Source organism: Chenopodium album, chromosome 13, assembly GCF_948465745.1.
Source record: "Chenopodium album chromosome 13, dcCheAlbu1.1, whole genome shotgun sequence".
NCBI classification, from domain to species: domain Eukaryota; kingdom Viridiplantae; phylum Streptophyta; class Magnoliopsida; order Caryophyllales; family Amaranthaceae; genus Chenopodium; species Chenopodium album.
The window spans coordinates 6,899,856-6,921,750 of record NC_137846.1 but is presented as its reverse complement, the minus strand read 5'-3'; the positions used below and the strand labels follow the sequence as shown (position 1 = coordinate 6,921,750).

The 21,895-nt window shown below is 36.6% G+C and overlaps 1 protein-coding gene across 1 annotated transcript; it reads right to left on the bottom strand.

The window, feature by feature from the left end:
• Positions 1 to 200: 200 nt before the first annotated feature.
• Positions 201 to 21,085, bottom strand: LOC145574429 (protein PIR-like). Its single transcript, XM_081632216.1, has 31 exons — positions 20,875 to 21,085; positions 20,677 to 20,766; positions 19,523 to 19,595; positions 19,275 to 19,339; positions 19,014 to 19,091; positions 18,637 to 18,756; positions 18,460 to 18,530; positions 17,770 to 17,862; positions 17,480 to 17,549; positions 17,292 to 17,356; positions 14,195 to 14,390; positions 13,914 to 14,065; positions 13,035 to 13,128; positions 12,664 to 12,879; positions 12,111 to 12,322; positions 11,049 to 11,196; positions 10,478 to 10,646; positions 10,106 to 10,182; positions 9,046 to 9,216; positions 8,873 to 8,949; positions 8,678 to 8,780; positions 7,670 to 7,789; positions 7,432 to 7,575; positions 5,961 to 6,110; positions 5,495 to 5,638; positions 5,032 to 5,119; positions 4,777 to 4,904; positions 3,617 to 3,824; positions 3,076 to 3,248; positions 1,858 to 2,064; positions 201 to 993 (listed from the first exon to the last, which is right to left on the bottom strand). Exons 2-31 carry the CDS (start codon positions 20,728 to 20,730, stop codon positions 799 to 801), a joined length of 3,861 nt encoding a protein of 1,286 aa, XP_081488342.1. The 5' UTR covers positions 20,731 to 20,766; positions 20,875 to 21,085; the 3' UTR covers positions 201 to 798.
• Positions 21,086 to 21,895: the final 810 nt, after the last annotated feature.

Here is a 21,895-nt window from a genome sequence, read left to right as displayed (position 1 = left end):
AAATTTATTAATGTCACAATTATATTAAAAACCGTTCAAAAATAAAAGTGTTGCATCTGAAAAATAAAAAAAGTAATAATGACAATAACACGTTTGAATTTTGATTCCCTTTTCTTTTTTATTTTATTTTACATAATTATTTATCTAATCATAGCGCCGTACTCCGTATTTTTTTCAATGGGGAAGATATGACAAGACTATAAGAGTAATAAATTTACTTGCTTGGCAATGTGTATTCATCAATGCACCCAGACAGTTCTATGATTAATTAGTTATTCGCATTTAAACAATCAACATTATCCAATTACATAAAATACTACTACAGCCTACAGGATTATGACATGCATGATAATTACATAATACTACGTATACATAACACATTAGGTACATTGATACACAAATAGTCAATTACAGAAAGTGTGACAAACCAAACATATACTATAATACATGGCAAGTTAACATATATTGTGACAACCTGTTGCAGTGTGACAAGAAAATGGTGAGACGCTCCATTAATGCTGAAAATTGACAACGAGTCCAGCAACTATTGCTAGCATTTGCAGTTTCTCCATTTTGATCATGAAGTAGCACTTGAGCCAACCCGCGTTTCGATAGCGACAATGTTTGGATATTGAGATAGTAATAACAAGTATTTACTTCAGTAATTCTAGTATACAGATAAACCCTGGCAATTCTCTTACTGTGGCTTGAAAGTAGCTGATACTAGCCCTCTTCAGTATAAGTTGGAATCTATAAAACTACCTAACCTGAATCAGCTGTATTAACACAGGTAAAGAATTAGGTGCTCTTCTGTGGAAGGGTTTCAAAAGCCGAAACTGTGTTTTCGAACTTGATTCGATGCAGAGGTGTTCCGCTTTGCTTTATTGCGCATGCTACCTTGTCTTCAAGAGGACAACGAGCTTTTAGCATTGAAAACACGTGATTATTTAACCTCCTTGCTTTCTTCATGGCTTCTATCAAGGGTTCCCATCCCTTCCAGTCCAAAAAGCAGAAACATCAGTTTAACTCTGAGGTGTTATAGGAATGTATCACAAAACATTTTAAACAACTTCCATAAAGCATAGGTCATAAATCTGAATCATGAGTCAGATTCTTCGGCAACATTGTTCAAGAATCAAAGCAATAAGGGGAATCTCTTATATGGAGATGTCTCCCTATTTCTAAAATAAGAGTATTCCTCCCAGGATCACTATTGTCTTCATAGTCCATGCCACAGGTTAAAATTTTTACCATACACTATTCCCCAGCAATTCCTATTCAGCCATTCAGAATTAAGTTTTCCTATCAATCAATGTTGGGAAAACTCTTATAGCACACCTTGACACCCCAACCTGTCCCTGTAAATTTAGATGTGGTGTCATTCTAGGGATGTCTAGAATCCCTAGATAAAGCATGGAGTCTAATTTTTTACCATTACATGTTTGTGATTGGCTGACAGAGAAAATGGATTCAAAGTAATAAAGGTGAAATTGTAGATAGTCAAAAATCAAAATAATTCTGACAACAAAACATTATCTTTATGCCCAAGGAGGAGATTTATACACAAGTACGATCATTTATTACTTCAGAGTTCAGACATATGTAGATCTAAGGGTGGTCCAATAAAAATTTGTTCTCAGTAATCAGTTTATCAGCACAAATTAAAAAAAGTTTCTGTGCTTAGTTGACTCAGGACTCAGGTTTATGCTTCTGTGAGATGCATTATCAAGTTTTTTGGGGAATCGAGATATTTCAGGACAACGTTTTTGCAGCATTCAAAGATATGTACAACTGAAGGCACATGGTAAATAGAAATCAAAATCCTTTTTATAACAATGGGATAATAATAAGTCTTACCTGGATACCCTGAACATTTTTATGCATTTGAGTAAGTTCTGTAACCTCGACTTCTGCTGCGTTAAGGACTTGATATGAGAAATCAAAAAGCTCAAAATGCAGCTGCTGCCCAAGTAAATATATTAATGTGCAGCCTCCCCAAGCTACTGAATCTCCCAGCATCTCATGACTATTTGGGACTCCTTGAACAGATTCTTTTAAATGTTCCTGCAGTTCAAAGTCATTAGAAATTGAATAAGAAAAAAAATTCTGCTTCAATACACTTTCAAGTGCTTTTCTCATATATCTTGATAATTACTGATGAATGCTCAAGTAAATTGTGAGCACTTGTCTATATACAAGAGAGAAGTTTGCTCCCATAACAAGATAATCATTTGACCTCAAAATGGGATATCACATCATACCATCAACCCCAATGCCTCTAGTGATGCTCCCAAATCCCACCAAGGTTATCACCCAAATTTCCCCATATTGAATACAAAGTTCTACTCCTTTCTCTAATCCAGTACATGAAATGGGCCTTGTCATCATGACAGAAATTTAGTAATTTGTTGAAACAAGCAATATATAAAACTAAATTTCCAGTAAACAGCATCCATTAGAATTGATTACACCAGGACGATAACGTGGTAACATACCACACTGTATCGTACATTAGCCCAATGCTCTAAAAGGACTATCAACTAGGGTGACATCCTGTTTTAGAATGGTTCAAGTGTACAGTTGTAAACAGCCTAAAGCCAACAAACAGATTATTTTCATCAACCCCTGGATAGTGAAGGAATAAGATATGAAGAAACAGCATGTAGCATTCTTAAGATTTTCTACTGCCTTCCCAAGCCTCATGCAGAGCATTTTACATTTAACTTTAGGACTAGAGCTGATGTTACATTTGGTTCTGTCACACAGCTGATGATAAATAATGATTCCACTAGATCCAATCATTGAATTTGTAAACAACAAACACTTAGTCTGGTAGAAGCTTTATTCAGAAGAGCCCAAAGAGTTAGAGCCCGTGTTATTAGTAGTGAAATTGTGACTGCAGAGTCACAAAGACCTAAAAATTTCTCCAATGTGGTTATACCTGCAACTAATTAGAATTCAAAATACACATCATAAAGCACTCAGGCAATAACCAAACCAAATAATCTAGAAGCACATATGTTCCTGATGGGTAAATAATGAAGAACAAAAGACCCGCAATTGCACATCACTTACTATTTGAAGGCCACTAAATATTCGGTAGAAGTCCTTTGAAGTTGTAATGTCTATGAATCCAGTCTTTGGTGTTGCACTCCACTTGCTACAGTATTTATCCAGTGCTGCACTTGTAAATGCAAGAGCATATTCCAAAACACTTCCAGTGTTCATATTAGCTTTATACAAGAGATCTGCAACCAGGCAGTTTATTAGGTTATGCATATACAAGATACCTAGCAATCTAGCATTATCATAGCTTTGGTTGTCAATGAATGGTTTAAAAAACAATGAAAAATGTCTGCATGAGTTCACTCTAACATGATACAGCAAAAAAAATCATAGAGCAGTTTGCAAGACTTTTGGTTTGTCCATCCATGTCTTTGATAAGAATCACTGGAAACTCATTTTGTTCTTGTCAATAGGCAAGTACTTATGACATTATGATGACGAAAACTAAGAGTCTATGACCTAATTGTCTTTCAATATTTTTCACTACATGCTTGACATCCATACAATTGATCATAGAGAAGAAGGCTGGAATATGGAGGAGTCTTTTTACCTGCTGCTTCAGCCTGTTTTGACATTGTGTAGAAGGAAGTTGGATTTGAGCAGTTAGGATTCGACACAATCGCAGTAGTTGTTGACTTCATGAGGTTGACGACAGGGCTTTCACCCTCACCTTGTGATAGCAGGATTTGCCCATCCGCATTAGGTATGAAACCAAGCCAGGGTGCGAGTTGCATGAAGCGTGTTGTATCTACTTCTCTCTACAAGAATAAAAAAAACTCTACTTTGTGAATAACTAGAAGAAATTTCAGCTTTCAAGCAATTGCTTGGCTATAACTTAATGAGCTCATCTGCTCATGCTATGCACTTTTTGATGCAAACGACATAGAAGTATATATGATTAAAAGTTGCTTCTTGCAAATCTGCTATGTAAATCATGAAAATTAGGCAGCATATTCTATAAACAGATATCGAGTCACTACTGTATAGAGTATCAGAGAAATGTTCTAGAACGCTAATACCACTAGTTACTTTATGGAAAAAGAAAAAGAAGAAAAACTATCCTGCTCCAAGGTCAAACAAAGATGGGGGTCAATCGTCATATACTCAGATATCTGTATTGAAAAGTGGTTCCCTTTTATCCTGCCTCCATGTTCCAGCTAATTCTGGGAAATTTTGTATTTAATTTGTGCTAATAGCGCCTTCTATAGTTATGTCAGTCAAAACATAGATGATTATCAGAAGTGAAGACTCAAGTTGTAGCAAACTGTTACACAATTTTGGAATACAGTGATCTTCCTTATATGAATTTATGGTCTTCTGCTGCAGTTTCAATCTAGAAGATCAAGTCAACACAATTAGTGGGTCATTTTGTTTTACAGTTTGTGGGGATTCCTGAACAGCGTCAATTGTATAACAGTAATTAACAGTCATAAGTATAGAAGTTGTGCTTTAATCTTTGATAAATGGATTTGCTATACATATCCACAAGGGCTATGTATAACTGTCAAAGCATTGAACAAATTTCCTGAAATAGTATTGAGAATTAATTTTGGAGATAAAACAAAATCATGCATTGATAGGTGTCGTCAACGCTTAATTAATGTTTAAATATCTACTTTTAGATTCATACACATAGCCCTTAGGGAGTTAAGGACACATAAAGCATAATTTTATATTAAAAGAACATACAGATACAATTATAGGACTTACCAATACAATATCTAGAAGACCCATCCAATACAGTGTGCTTCCTATCTCCTTTATTCCCTGAAGAACTTCCTGCTTAAGTTCTGCCTTTGAGGTCCAGTTAAGCTTCTCTTTAATGTGTCTTATACAACCTAGATGAATCTTTATTATTTTAATTTGAAAGAATGGAAAGGTAATAGCCACCCCACCCCATCCCCATGCCCCCCCCCCCCCCCCCCCCCCAAAAAAAAAAAAAAAAAAAAAAAACCTAGATTGTACCTGTCACACCACCATCAAAGGGTAGTAAACCTATTGATTTGGGCAATGCTTCTTGCAATCCTGTAATCATTGCTTCAAGTGAACTAATCTGTTTCATCAAGTAACTCAAGATGAGATACAGATATAGGTCAACTAAACAGCTTTAAAAACATACATACATCTTGATTCAACCATAATAAATTTTCATCAGAATTATCTACCCACCCAAAAAAACTGCAAAACGGCCTACAGCTTTGCTGTGTGTGTTTGGGGGGAGGGGGGGGGGGGGGGGGGGAGACACTTGGTCAATTTTCTCTTTTTTTAAAGGCCACTAATACATATTAAATTCAAATTTACAAATAGCATAAAGCCACTAGTTGCAGCTTAATCTCACTAATCCCCACTAATAAGCAGGACATATATTAGGCCATTGTTGTGTACATGGAAGACACTTACATAACTAATTGTACACAAGATTTTTTACCTTATTAGATATGTGATCCAGCAGTGCACGGATCAGCCATGGTAAAGAACGGGTTCCCAAAAGGCGGACGATAGAAAACATGTGAGGCATTCCAAAGAAGCCATTGTGCAACCTCGTAAAGCTTTGATGCGCAGAATTCAAATCCTGAAAAAAAAAATAGAAACTTATGTAATTTCTTATGTCCATTGAGCAATAAGGCAAGAAAAAGAATGCTGAGACAAAATAGATGACAAACTTCAGCTCATACCATGGGAAGCAAGAGCACTGGCTTGATTGTTACGTAACTTATGTTCAACAACAGACCAATAATAGTATAAAGGTTGATGCCTCACAAGTCACAACTAAAGTGTTTCATATACCATATTTAAAATGATACTTGTGTGAACTAAATTTATGATTGCTATCATGAAATAGAAGGAATTATATTGAGTCTAGCCAGGGGAGAAGTCAAGTAAACTCATCTTACTTGGTTGCCACAGTAAAAGTTTGGTTTGGCATATGGCATTGATGGCTTCTGAACTCGACCACTGGATGATTTTGGTGATCGGACAAATCGTTGAGTAGTATTACATAGTATGAAGTTTGGTAGGAAATCATTCTGCATCTCTGTCCAGATCTACAAATGATAGGAAAGGAAACTTTGTCAATAGTAGTGTTGGATACACACAACAAGAATCTACAACCAAATCTTACATGTCCCGATATCATCAACACCTCAGAGAAATCAATTGACAAGGAAACAAAAGACAATAATGCAACAAACAATTCAACAATATCTTTTTCTCAGAACCAAGATCAGGATTGAACAAAGATAAAAACTTACTTGAATAAAAATTGCGACACTGAAATGGTAACCCTCCCTTTTTTGATTTTTTAAAAATGACCCTAATTAAGAAATTTATCCCACTTATGACATTAATGTGTGTTCTATGGTTAGATAGTAAATAGAAAACTATCTCAGTCATCAACACCAATGCAGCCACCTCCACCACCCTACCTCCTCTGAGCCACCAGCCCCACCCCGACCCCTATCACATGCCCCCACCACAAGTGCACAACAACCATAACCGAAACACCACCCCCACCCCCACGGCCCACCACAACCACCTGACTGAAACAGTACCCCCACTCCCACCCCCTAACCCACCAAATTTGAAACGCCACTACAACCACCAGAACCCAAAACCCCACCCCACCATAGCGATCAGAACCCCACCCCAAACACTCCAGGTTATAGCAAAGAAAGCAGATGCTCAAAGAGTTTATCTTGCTTTCCAATACTCGAGCCTATAAATAAGCAAGCCATTAAAGCCTCCAAACTCATGTGACATAGACATGTCTTTAACAAATAACTCAAAAGGACAATCCCAAAAAACTACACTTCTCTGAGTCTCTCCTTCATCAAGACCCCCCCTCCCCCCACCCCCCACCCCCCAAAAAAAAAAAAAAAAACCCACAAGTTACACATCTACGGATAATGTTCCACCTATTTATATCACTCTCACAAAGTCAAACAGAAAATGGGGCATCAAGGCGATACAAACAGTTTATCCAGAGATGACAGGGCTACATGAAGACATGAGACTTGAGTCCAAGAGCTTGATGAATTCAGAGACAACAGGGATATCAGTTGAATAATTAATCTCATAACAGTGAATAGAAAATCCAAGAGCTCACAGCATTTTTCATAACTTTTGTCAACATCACATCATTAAAAATATCTGGCAGGATTCGCAGAATGGCAGCAACAACACCAATCCATGCCTCATAAGCTATCATTATTTAAAAATAAAAAAATAAATAAATAAAAAATAAATAAATAAATAAATAAATGACAGAATAATCATCATGATAGACAGGAACAGGCAAGCCACATTTTAAGCGCTGTAAGTTATGAGCGATACAGTAGCATATATGCTGAAAGGTAGAATTTAAACCTGGTAAGCTAGCCGGCTTGAGTATGAAACAAGAGATATGTTCTCTTGCATCTCACTGAAGATAAGACTGAACGAGTCTATTGTCAGATCCTCAGACAAAAGCTTATGGGCATGTTTTAAGATATTCACGAGGTTCTCCAATTCCTGGAAAATAAAATATTCAGAAAAGAAAACAACAAATGGTTTTTGATAGCACATATCCTCAGAATACATTATCAAAGAAAATTATAGCACTCACCACAATGGCACAGATATCCTGCGACTCAAAACGATCAAATAAAAATTCCAGGTTCTCTCTGAATGTCTTGTTCATACGTTGTGAGATCAGGCATCTCAAATCAATGCTCCTTCCAAGTAACTATGAGCACATTTATTGTTGCAAGAAAAACAAAGTTAAGAGTGGGGTGGGAGAAGGGAAGAGATGTTAGATAGAAGATGCAGTGGGTCGACCTAACAGCAAGAGGCATTGCCCCACCCATGAACTTATATAAAACATGCACCTAAAAAGAAGGAAATTAACATATGTTGAGGTTTTACTCCTTTCCAGATCATAACTGCAAGATCAATGTGTCTTATAAACATTATACTATTATAGTATAGGACGTATCCAGTTATCCTTTTGCAGGGGGCCAGGGCACGGATTGAGTTGTTGAGTGAAAGGGTACCATACTACCATTTGTGTGTGTGTGTGTGTGTGTTTTTTTTTTCTTTTTTTTTATAATTTTATTTATTGTAAGTTCTTATTTCTTTTTTATAAGTGACCATATTCCCTTTTTTCAATTTCCTGTCACATATCATTCAAATTTCGGCAAAAATAGAAACGAGAGTTTTTTTTCAATTCAAGTGCAATTTTTATCTCAACGAAAAACCCCACTAATCCAAAAGATATCTCGTTACATATAACATATACCTCTTTTTCTTTTTTTTCTTTGGACATCATACAGAGAAACAAGCTAATAAAAACATACAGAGAGACAGAGGACCACAAGTCCTCAAGCAATAGAAGGAAAAAAATTCAGCATAGACATGCACACGAATCATAGCATCATGTACTAGTAGTAAATCAGTCAAGGCTCAACTACTCAAGGGAATTTCTCATAAGCTTCTAAGGAACATTTGAAGACTACGCCTATGACTAAATGAATAAGTCACTGAAAACACAATGAAACATGATGATATAAGGTGGAAGATCACAAAACTATATTGAGTGATGGTCATCCCAAGCAACATGCAAAATCATGCTCACCTTAACTCTAGTCATTTTAAATAGTGCATTGAATCTCATAGGTTGCACAGAGTATTTTTCTCCATTGTCCACTGCAAAGAGGAATGAGGAGTCGAGCAATTCTCTAACAGATGAAAAAAAGTGTTAGCATCAAAAGTATGAAGGTATTAAGTATCAGACTGAAAAAAACTAAAATAGGTCCACTGACAGCCATACCTCGCTGCCCAACTTTTGTAATATGTGAAAATTATTTCACACAATTTGGAAACAAAAATATCAAAACAATGGTCCACCTGCAAGGAGTGAAGAAAATTTTAAGTCCCATGTCGAAATAACCAACGGAACATATATGAGCACTAGTGTAAAAGTAGCAAGTAAATCAGAAGTACCTCGGCTTCAATTTCATCATAGAGGAAGCGCTGCTTGAGCACAGTTAATGCTTGTTGAGAAGCATCGTTGTAGATATCAAATGGCATAACAACACTCTCAAATAATCCTGCATTTTGAGACTCAAGCACATAATCCACCAGCATCCAGGGAAGAGAGCATTCAATTGGAAACTGCAATCAAGCAACAAGTCAATTTGCATTCATTTGAGCATTCAATTAAAAATTGCAATTGGTTTGTTTATAAACAAATTGTGTCATGCCTACATATGTGTGATGAATTGGGTACTAAAGTATAGATTGACTGCAGAACTAAGCATAAGAAATCAATATACTGATTATTTGACAGTGATAATGTATCTCTTCTACACAAATTTTTGGAGCAAAAGTAGCCATGTATGTGGTTGCCAAGGTCAAACCACTACTTACCCTAGCGTAAGATTTGTTTGGCAACAACTTGTTACAGTAGCATACTAGCATCACAAGCGGGAATATTATATATTAGGGGGAAGTAAACCCAAAACATTATTCTGTATCTGTATTTCTAACCTTACCAAAAAAAAATAAATAAATGAAAAAATAAAAATAAAATAAAAAATAAAAAAATAATTATGTATGTTATATTTTTTATAATTTTTTTTGGCTTGTATCGAAGTAATGTTTAGGCTATAAAACTCCACCCCCCAGCATTGTGATTATGAGAAACTTGGAGTGAATTAGTTTAGATTTAATTGGATACATTCCACATTAAATGGCACTTGTGTATGCTGAATTGGATACACTGAAGCCCACTACTTAAGGGCTTACTGTTTATGACAAGGCTATAATCTATATTTACTTCTTTCATTTACTACAAAAACAACCATCTTCGTCATGATACCACTCTCAATTACAACAAGTTATTTTATAAACAAACAAATGAGAGGAGCGCTGGGGAAGGTGAAGACGAGGAAAGGAAGATATTTTCTATTTAAAACAAAATACCTAGCTTTCAAATCAAACATGTTCAAATGGTGAAGTGATCCATCAAGAAGAATGGTGCATAATTGAAAAGTGTTTTCACCTGGATGACACGGGATGTTTCTAAATAGAATTCTCTGAACCAAAGGAAGCCAAGATCAGTGAGTGTTGCTATTGTCACTGCAGACACAATCAAGAGCCAAGATCAGCTACATAGAAACTTTTAATTTCTCAAGAAGCCAGCAAGTCTAGCATTAGATCGAAATTTAACAACTTAGCAGGAAGTAGTAGTTGATCACGTTTTAACTATGTCCAGCAAAAACAACATTTATTGAGGAACCAAAATGTGATTGTGGCATTGGGGAGGATAGGTGCATCTGTCCACCTCTTGGTAAATATAAATATAATTATATAAACAAACAAGCCTGCAAACAGAGGGAAATAGTGAGCTGAGTTAAGAATAACAGATAATTACCCGTGTAATCTAGCACATGCAAGAAGAAGCCAAGCTTGTAAAAGAAGGTTTCCAACTGCTTCAAATCCTCAGCAGGTACATCTGAACCGGTATTGCTAAAGAGCCCACCTGGCTTTCTCAAATTCCCACCAGAAACGACCTCGTAGATCAGGAATTGCAAGCAGTGGACCTGAATTTTGGAAGGAAACAACTAACATAAATGAATGCTGAATCAGTTACTTATAGCTTATACACACTGTGCTACCCCAGTATGATTTCAAATAATATGTTTATACTTATATAGCCAAGAATTTTGCTTGTGGTTATACTGATCCACTTGGAATTTGGCCTTTTTGGTGAGTACCCAAGATTGGCTAGAGCATGCTGATCAACAGTTTAGCTGAGTCCAACGACTCACTGACATCACTCAGCTTATCAAACTCTCTCATTTAAAATTATACTGAACCAAACACCATCCATTTGACAATATGCTCTCTCACTAAAATTAATAAGCAAAGGATATCTTCAAATGCCATAGCTACCAGCCAACCACGAATATATTTCAAAGAAAAGTAACAGACAGTAAGCAGACCTGGGCTGCTGTTGGTGCAGCTGGCCTGGGATACAAGTAGCTCCCTTTGCTTTCTTCACCTTCTTGCTGTAGGGATTGCAAATCATTCTCTTGCTTGCTTGTATTTGCCATCCAATCAGCTGAAAGGGTCCGCATATCAGACAGAATCCTGAAAAAAAGATTAATCCTAGGTATTAGGTGGGGAAAACCGGAAAAGGGATCAACCAATAGAACAAACAGCATAGAAAACTTCAGTGATGACATGCAAAATTGAACAAAAATAGCAACATCTTTTTCTTATGCTACATATGCATCAAAACTTTTATTTGGTTACTTATTCAAGATATTAGCTACATGCTTCCTTCACCACCCAGCCACCACTAAATCTAGAAAACCCCATGGGGTCGGGTTACAGGAGCACTTGAAAATAGAAGGGAAGAGAACAAAGAAGTTTAAGTAAGGGTGGTGAGATGGATATAGATGAGGGTGAGAGTGAGGAGGAATTGAAGTGATAAAAGGGCCAGAGCAAGAGAAATGGGGGTCTAATATTTTGATACATATTCCATATCCCTATAAAGAGCTAGAATGAGAAATCCATCGTAAAGACAATATGTTATTTGGAATAAATTTTAGTATAGAACACTAGAATCATAGACTATAATAGATATTATTGAGTAAGAAAGCATAGGCTGTTTGTTTGGTGACTTAACTCCTTGGGATATCGGCTGCCTTCTCTCAAGACCAGACCGAAGGCTTAACTTCCACATACAACCCCCCCCCCCCCCCCCACCCTTTGAAGATTTATTCCCGGGGCTTTTCCTTAAGAGATGAAGAGTATTGCCACTTGGCTACCACCACAACCTCAGAAATATAGCATTTCTATATGATTGATACATCAACTCGATTTCATTCCATGAAGATTTTCCTCCAGGAGAGAAATACTTCATCAATCATCACTAATAGCCAGGTGGGGCTAGCTGCTATTCGCTCAGAGTCAGGGGGTTGCTTACAGAAATGAAAAGGCTGCAAATTCTAGAATATTAAACTATAGATTCTGATTGATGTCATCAATCAAATGCCCACCTAGAAAGATCCTTTTTCCTCCTAAAGGTAGTACGCAGCATAGTTGCCAAGGTATTCTGAACAAAGTCCTGAACTTCAGCATGAATTGTTTCCCATAAGGCATCAGCAACTAATGTATCACAACGCTGCATCATTGATCCTATGCTTTTAACATAGCCAACAAGCTCAACCAATGCTCTCCTTTCCTCTGCACTGTAATTATACCGCACCACCTACAGAAAGCCAAAAGATTATCGATTAGAAGAAAACATAATGACATTATACTTTAACAAAAAATATATGTTTTATAAGAATTCCATTAGCCCCTTCTTTCAGAGGTAAGCATGTTGCTGGGATTACTGTTGGTTCACTGAGTGTACTGGTCCATAAGTGAACAACATTTTCCTCTGCTTTAACAATATACTTTAACAAACGTTGCACCATCCATCCCTTACAAATTAGAACCACTCTTTATTCCTTATTACTAGTTGCAATAATAACATGAGACAGATGGAACACGTTTGAGATGCATAAATTGCAAGACAAAGAAAATTTATGCAGAAAGTGCCAGTGCCTTCTCATAGTCAGAATATAATGTTGAAGCATTATTTGACTCTTCAGAAGATTGATCCTTGCAAGGGCGAGAAAATTTCCATGCACACTGTTCCCAGATGCGACCAGTCCATTTGCTAAGAAGTTGAAATCCTTCAACAACCATATCATACATGTTGCCTTTGACATCTTTGGACCACTCAACTTCAGCACTCTCTGAGGATTTTAATAAATCTAACTGCATAAAATAAAATAAGGAAAAAAAAAAAAAAGGTATCAGGACAATGAACTTTAGATTTCAGCATATCCTCAAAATAACTGCACATATAAAGCATTGTGCTTCATGCCTTCATGTGGAAGGTTATGAACAAAGAAGCATTAGAAAAGCAATACCTGATTAATGGATGAAGCAAAGCGAACTGTAAAATCATCGTGTTCAGCCCGAATAGCACTAATATGGTTGACTATAAGATATTGTCTCTGATAAGTGATGTAAGTTAAGAAATATAGCATATCCAATATTCTTTTGCAAATTATATTGTATTCTATGAAATTAAGGCAAACCAGAAATAGCCACATCTATCATAGTCAATAAACAAAACTAACTTAGGAAACAGCCAAATGAACATAAAGTTTTCCAGTCTGATTATTCAAAATTAAAGTTGATACTTATGCCGAGGATTTCAGTAATGTTGGTGCATCATAGAAATTAAAAGAAGAGGATGATACATAGATGACAGAGATAAAAACTGATGAAGAGTAAAGCAGAGAAGCAAGCTGTAAGCCTACTACTCCTGCTGGGTAGTCTTTCTTTTTCAGAAACTCCTTCTGGATTCTATATAATATAACCTGAAAATGCAGTAGAAACCAAAGGCTAAAAGGGCCATTTTGCAGGTATACAACACCAAGGTTTTCTTGGATAATAATTTACCAGTATTATTTTCCAACTAAAGGCACACTTCAAATATAAGCCACATGATAAAGGGGACGAAGTAATCAGAAATTGTGTTCATGACAGAGATCACTGGACAAGAATATGATTTATGTCACAAAGCAGAAAAGAAAGAATTGCGATTTAAAATAGAAAAATACACGTATACACAGAGTTGCAGACACAAACATGCATACAGACTGCAGACGCGCGCACGTGTATGTATGTAAGTTGATTATCAGAGGCATGCTTGCATGAGTTCATACTAAACTGCATAAGGATAGCAAGCAGCCAAGCAGGAAATTTTGCTTTAGAAAGAACGAAGAACAATAAAAGGATATTCTTGAGCCTCACGAGGCTGAAGCTCGTGTGGTGCTGGGAGAGTAAGAAGACGAGCTTGACTGACAAACTTCGGGAAATATGATGACAACTCTTTCATAATAGCAGCAGGAGAAAGGTGAAGATCTGGAAATGCAGGGATAACTGGATCACTCTGCACATTATCAGGATAGGAAAAGTCTAAGCATCGAATGTTGCACCATAATTCGAGAAGGCAAAATATATAACAAAAAAGCATCATGAACCACAAGTCTTAGATTTATAGAAACATCATCTATTATACCTTGAAAATGCCAATAAGTCGATTGATTTTGACCCTCTTATATAGTGCTTCTGTATCTTTCTCGGATGTAGTTGCTAAGACAACAAGTACAGGAAGGACACGCAAGAGAACATGCCGATCCGGAAAGAGAAGTGCAAAGTCCAATTCCAGTGACTCAACAGTGAATACTATCAGAGCTTGAAGAATATCTTCTACACTATTCCCCCGTTAAGGGAAATCTCAGGATGAAAATAGAAATCAATCAATCAATCAAAGCCTTAATCCCAAAAGTGGGGTCGGCTAACATGAACCAAATTTGATTATTCCGTGTAGTCATCAACATAAATCTTTCTCCTCCATCCCTTACGATCCAAAACTTCATCCTCACGTAAATCCATGCACTTCATATCCTTCCTCACTCCTTCCAACCAAGTCATCTTTGGTCTCCCTCTTCCTCGTTTAATCCCTCCATGGTCCCACTCTTCCACTCTTCGCACCGGTGCACCCTCGGGTCTCCGTCTTACATGTCCAAACCAACGCAGACGATTTTCCCTTAATTTATCTACAATGCCCGCCACACCTACTTTCTTGCGAATAACCTCATTTCTGATTCTATCTCTTAAAGTGTTTCCACACATCCACCTTAACATGCGCATTTCCGTAACCTCCATCTTTTTAATATGCTCTTTCTTAGAAGCCCAACATTCTGTACCATAGAGCAACACTGGTCTTATGGCAGTCCTGTAGAATTTTCCCTTCAACTTTAAGGGAATGCTGCGGTCGCATAGCACTCCCGTGGCCGCTCTCCATTTAAGCCACCCTGACTTAATCCTGTGGGTCACGTCTTGATCAATGTCACCATTCTTCTGGATGATCGACCCTAGGTACTTAAAACATTCACTCATGGTCAAATCCTTTCCATCCAAACTCACCACTTCATTGCTTGTCCCCCTCTGAGTGCCAAAACGACATACCAAATATTCAGTCTTACTCCGACTTAGCTTAAACCCTCTAGATTCCAACCTTTGCCTCCATTGCTCCAACTTGACATTAACCCCATCCTTAGTCTCATCCACCAAAACGATATCATCTGCGAACAGCATACACCATGGACCCTCATCTTGAATTGGTCTAGTTAATTCGTCTAGAACCGTTGCAAAAAGAAAAGGGCTTAATGCAGACCCTTGATGCAATCCGATTGTAATAGGGAAATCTTTTGTCAACCCTCCGCATGTCCTCACATTTGTTGACACATCCCGATACATATCCTTAACTAGGTCTACATACCTTCGTGGGATACCTTTCTTCAACATTGCCCACCAAAGTATCTCTCTTGGCACCTTGTCATATGCCTTCTCTAAATCAATAAAGACCATATGAAGATCTTTCTTCTTTACCCTATAAAACTCCATCATTTGTCTTATCAAATGGATTGCCTCCATAGTAGATCTCCCAGGCATAAAACCAAATTGGTTATCTGAAATGCTTGTGCATGCCCTCAACCTTTGTTCAATCACCCTTTCCCACAACTTCATAGTATGGCTCATAAGCTTAATTCCTCGATAGTTAGAACAATCTTGAGCGTCTCCTTTGTTTTTATAAACCGGGACCAAGGTGCTCTTCCTCCAATCTTGTGGGATCCTTGTAGCCGTCCATATCTTGTTGAAAAGGTTTGTTAACCAATCAATACCAATCTTACCCAAACACCTCCACACCTCTATCGGTACCCCATCAGGGCCAACCGCCTTCTTAGGTTTCATCTTCCTCAGTGCAATCTCCACCTCTACTCTCCTAATCCTTCGCACATACTCCATGTTGATTTCTTCATCACTCATAGAGGTATCTCCTATCACAACTCCATTACTTCCATTAAATAATTCATCGAAGTACCCCTTCCACCTGTCCTTGATGCCCTCCTCTTGCACTAGGACCATTTGGTTCTTATCTTTGACACACTTCACCATGCCAATATCCTTCCTTGCCTCTTGTCTTCTCTTTGCCATCTTATAAATGATCCTTTCTCCCTCCTTGGAATCAAGCTTTTCATAAACCTCCTGATATGCCTTTTCTTTTGCTTGGCGAACAGCTGCCTTTGCCTTACTCTTAGCCTCCTTATACGCTGCAAAGGTTTCATCACTCCTACATTTTCCTAAGGCTTGATAGCATTCCCTTTTTTGCTTAATTACTGCTTTCACCTCTTCAGTCCACCACGAAGTATCTCTCTGTACCGAAGTTCTTCCCCTTACTTCCCCTAAGACCTCTTTGGCCACTCTTAGGAAACAGTTCTTCATTCGTAACCAGGTCATGTCCGGATCCACCTCTCCATCCCAATCCGCTTCTTCAATTACCTTTTCTGTAAAAACCTTAGCTTTTGCATCCCTTAGGGTCCACCATCTTATCCTTGGTTCTTCTTGTCTAACTTTTTTCTTCGCCTTCTCTTTCAGACGAATAGTCATTACCAATAGCCGGTGTTGGGTGACCACACTCTCCCCTGGGATAACCTTACAGTTTATGCAACTTTGGCTATCTATGCTCCTTGTGAGCAGGAAGTCTATTTGAGTTGCATTTGCTCCATTCCGAAAAGTTATCAAGTGTGAATCCCTCTTCTTAAACCAAGTATTAGCCAAAATTAAATCATATGATTGGGCAAAATCCATAATAGCTTCACCACCGGCGTCCCTCTGCCCATACCCAAAGCCTCCATGGACACTCTCATAGCCATCTCGGCTCGCCCCAACGTGCCCATTTAGATCCCCTCCAATATATAACTTCTCTGAGTGGTGGACACCCTGCACCACCTCGTCTAGGTCCTCCCAAAATTGTCGTTTCTCTTCTGCATCTAAACCCACTTGGGGAGCATAAGCACTGATAACATTCACAATCTCCTTGCCACATAGCAACTTCAGCCTTATCAACCTATCGTTCTTCCGATAGACCTCGATCACCTCTTTTGCCAACCTCTCATCGAGAACCACACCAACTCCGTTCCTAGCTCCACCATTCCTAAAATAGAAAGCATTTGTAAAATATATACTGCCACCAATCAAAAGTGCCTTACAAAACCTAAATTCCTAAAATCTAAATTTACAAAAACAGCAACTTGTATATGTCAGGATACTTGTTCACCCTGAACATTTCCACATGCAAGTTCAATAGAATAGCCCACCTCGTGCTTAAGAAAATCTACTGAGCCAAAAAGTACACTCATAAAATAAGTATTCTCAGTAGAAATTAATTTTAAATCAATCAAACAAGAATTCAAATATTAAATTACAAGTGAGCATGACATGACATGACATGACATACCTGTAAATCGTCCAATTCCTCCCTCATTGAATCAGTGTCTTGCCACTGAACACTAACTTGGGTAAATGTCCTACATTAAAAATTTTCAAAAGAGGCAGTCAAAATAAGGAGGAGCAGAAATCTGAATATTTTATACTTTTACAGCTATTCAGGCTTTTTTAAGTATATGAATCTTTTGCAGGATGGGAGAAGGATATAGGGATCAATATCTAATATCTGCATATTATAAGGCTAAGACAAAAACTAATGACATACCAATTAGATCAAGATAGTATAATTAGCTAGCATACCTTTTGTACCAAGAAAAATCATTTGGAATGCTAGCCTTTGCATTTTTAAGATGATCAAGTTGCACCAAAACATCCAGCAGCTTCAACATAGACCTGTAGCAAAGAAAACAGTTTCAAGGACACATGAAAATGTATATGCTAGTTTCATTTTCCCCTTTAATTAAGAAAAGACAACATCCTTAAGAAAGGAGCAGTCAAGGAATCCTGAAAACATAGTCAAAACTTAGTAAACAAACCCCTTTCACGATGAAAAAAAACTGAAGAAAATTTTGGCTGCACAGGTTAGGCACTGATTCAAGCTTCAAAAAGATATTACTTTGTGATCAATCTATATGATGTGACCAGGGGACAGACAACGTATCGACATATTCGACAATGGAGTCCTTTTAAAGTAATTTTAACATTCTGAATTTCTGATATTATTGAATAAATGTTGTGAGTAGATATAAGTCAGAAGATGAAAGAAAGGAATAAAAATAGGAGTTCCTATAATAAATAGATCAGAAAGTGGACACTTTTTCTTATACACCCAATAAAATTTTCCACTGATGTACATAATCTCATATATGAAGAACCTAGATTTTACAGGGACTGTGGAGGCAGAAACCCTTTGCTCAATATCTTAGTTGAAATAGGTTTGAATCAAGGTTAAGTTGATCTTAAGGCCAATTAAATAGCTTTCTAACTCACCAAAGATGAGTTACAGTAGGACCATTGATGCGTCGCTCAGGCCTTGAAAAGCGTTGCATGTCAGCTGCTAGCTGCATTGGATTACAGGGGATTATGTACATGCTTTGGTAAGATAATACAAGGAGGTAGAGTGTAATTCATTGGAGGTCTTAGAGAAAGCACATAATGTGGTCATACTTTAGATGCTGCCGATGCCTGCCAACGTTGAATTTCGCGTAGACGACTCATTTCCAAATCCAGTACTTGATATGTCTCTAAATATAGTTCAGCTTGGCTATGTTTCATGGAATCAGGAAGCTGCAATTTTTCCCAATTGTTAGAATCACAAAATTATCATGGGTGGAGCAAGATATCTTTGCCTAGATATATTTCATAAAAAGGTCTAAAGCTGAAATACACTGAAACTCTGAGGTTTAGAATCGGTAATACATAACTTGTGTCATGGTGCTTCACTGCTTCAACATATATTACAATAGAGAGATTATAACATTAATAAAAATAAAAATAAAAAAAATCATTATATCCCATAGTAAGAAAAAAAAAATGAAATTCACCTGAGGAAGTGCCTTTATACAACTCCGATATGTATAAAGCACAGATGACATTTCTTTCCCCTCATGGATAAGAGTGTTCTGTATGAACAGCATTAATATATTAAAATGTATCCCTATCACCAAGCAGATGCACATCACAGAAACTTAACATAATCAGCCGAGAAGGCAATTAATACACGAGAGCTATGAGGTAATTTTAGAGGTTCATAAATCTAGTGTTTATGATTTTACGAGTAGAGGCTTGCAGGCAAAGATGTGTACCAGTTGATTAAGAGCTTTGGTGTCTTCTGATAAAGATAAGCGATAAGCAGCAACATCACTGTATTCTGCAAAAAAAGTTAATTCATTCTTTAATCATTGTATGTTCTGCCTTTGGAAAACACAGAACAAAACATCCCATTTCGTGTCTTGTAATCCACATAAGCATTAATAGAAGTTAAAAGATCAAGAGATATTACATTACAAATAAATATTGTAGTAAAGAAAAAAATAGTAATACAAATACTTACCAATTGGACTGGTAGTTGTACCTCTGTCAGATGACACCCAAACTGCTGGCCCTTGCACCTCTGGCTGGTCATCCTAAATAGATAATCAAGGGTGAGTACATATTGACAATTTTCAGAGTTTAGACTGAAAACAAATCGCCAAGGGTTAGAGATGAGGGAATATAATCATTAGTAGTGCCAATAATATACTGTAGCTTGCAATATTGAGCTACTTTCAGCTCTTTAGAGCAAAGATTTCCACATAACAATTATTAATAATTGAAACATGATATTCAGTTGTTCCGTCATAGGAAACACGCACAGAATTATGGAAATAAGTAAGATATTCACTTACTCAACATAAAGCAGGACATGATTTTTTTTTTGGTGCAAAACTGCATATAAAGCAGGACATGATAGATCAATGATTAATGGTAATGCTGTTATTGATTTTTGACACTAGTATTCAATTCACTTCGATATTTAAATCAAGAAAATTTTAAATGGAATTTAAGTTGCTCGAAAATTTTAAGTTGGAATAGTGAAATGATACGAGGCTTAGACAAAAATTAGCACAATACTAGTGTACCTCCACTATTTAATTAACCAGTTCTCTGTATCCCGTCTTCCATGTTACATTATACTACCTCTGTTAAATGTTATGCGCAATTTGGGGTATTATTTGTGAGATATAAAATATTCCAAAGTTGCCCATAACATTTAAGAGAGGTAGTAATACAGATGCAATACTACACACCAACGAAATCCTAATAGTCGGCTCCGAATCCGACCATAGCAACAAACAAATCCTTAATCTGCTTGAGTTACCATAAATGACTGAACAAAAGGAGTAAAGTTCCACAATATAATACGGAGTAGCATTGCAATTTACAGATTAAGTATAATCTCCTTGATTTCTTAATCAATTGTCTCACTATCTTAGCAGGTTACGGACATCACTTCGTATTTAAAAGCAAATGGCGCATACTAATATAAATACACATACATTGCAAATAGACTTCAATTATACACATTGAATTATATTTCTGAATAATTTCCTGAATAGCATGATCAAAATTACTACAATAAATACATAACGAACCAAAATTAAACCCTAAAATTCAAATAAAGAAATAAATAAATAAATAAATAAATAAATAAAACTAAAAATTTACCTCAAGTGAGAATGTAGAAAGAGCAGCAATGGCTTCTTCAACAGGAACAGCCATGGCTCCTCCTCAATGCCGCAAGATTACCAATTCAATCTGCAATTTTTTTCAAATTTGGCACAAAAATGGCGGATTAAATGAAGAGTGATTAAACTAATTTGAAGAGTGCAACATGAAAATGAGTAGAAATTGAAGCTCAAAAACCTTGAAGATTGGAAGTAGTAATGCGGCAAAAATGGCGGAGCGATGAACATAGATCTAGAGTGTAGAGTAGGAGAGAGAATTAGGAAGGTTTAGGAGTAGTGGAGAAGGTGAAGTTAGTTGTGTATTTCTTCTGTAACTTAAACTTTACTAATGTAACAAGTTCTGAATTAAAATTCTAATCGTCAACTTTTCTTCTTCTTCAACCACCGGTGTACCCGCCCTACTTTATCTTCCTCTTTTGGGCGGGGTGTGTTTAGAGGACAAGTCTACTACAAGCTTTGATCTTCTTATATCTCGAGCTAGGGCCTCTTCACATTTATTAATTAAAGCTGAATTGATTGGAGCTAGATTGAATATTTTATAAGAGAAAGAAATTAGTAGCTAGCTGAAGTGAATAGGCCCTTAGTTTGTCCACCTTTATTTAGTTTGCCTTTAAAAAAATAAATAAATAAAAATAAAAATAAAAAAAAACCTTACGTTTGATAAGAATTTAGGGACTTATTGTTAATTATTTTTTTTAATAATTCTCTATTTTACTGTTAAAAGTTAGGGTCTCACACCCTCTCTCATTCAGTTAAAAAATGTCTAATTAACAATAGTAATTTAAAACTAGTGAATCATTTTAACTTTTGCAGCATTCACATACCGACTTTGACTTGATTTTGTACAATTATATGAAGGACAAATGTTAAAATGTAAAATTTTGCTAGATTAGTCACAATGTAAATGTCCATAATATAAACATTTTATAAATTTTGCTAAAAAATAATTTAAGATATTTATGGTTAAAATTGTGCATTGGCATATATGTCAATCAAACTGATGCATTTTCCAAAAAATACAATTCATATGGGAATTTAATTCCAACGTCAACCAAACAAACACTAATTTATGAGAAATATGTTGAATTGTAACTCGTCCTAAAAGAAGAAACACGTGATATTAAATTGTGAATAATTGTGATTACATAAGGATTACATTACTTGGAAGCAAGGCAAGTTTACAATCATTAGAGATACAA

Bases quoted from the DNA above. Each gene is read 5' to 3' on its own strand.
- LOC145574429 (XM_081632216.1), bottom strand. From the start codon at position 20,730: ATGGCTGTTCCTGTTGAAGAAGCCATTGCTGCTCTTTCTACATTCTCA. The intron at 14,391-17,291 runs GTATCCTGACAT...ACGGGGGAATAG, and splicing joins GAAATGTTCAGGGTGAACAA to TGTAGAAGATATTCTTCAAG. The intron at 6,111-7,431 runs GTTTAAATTCTA...TATCATTTGTAG, and splicing joins CAAGCCGGCTAGCTTACCAG to ATCTGGACAGAGATGCAGAA.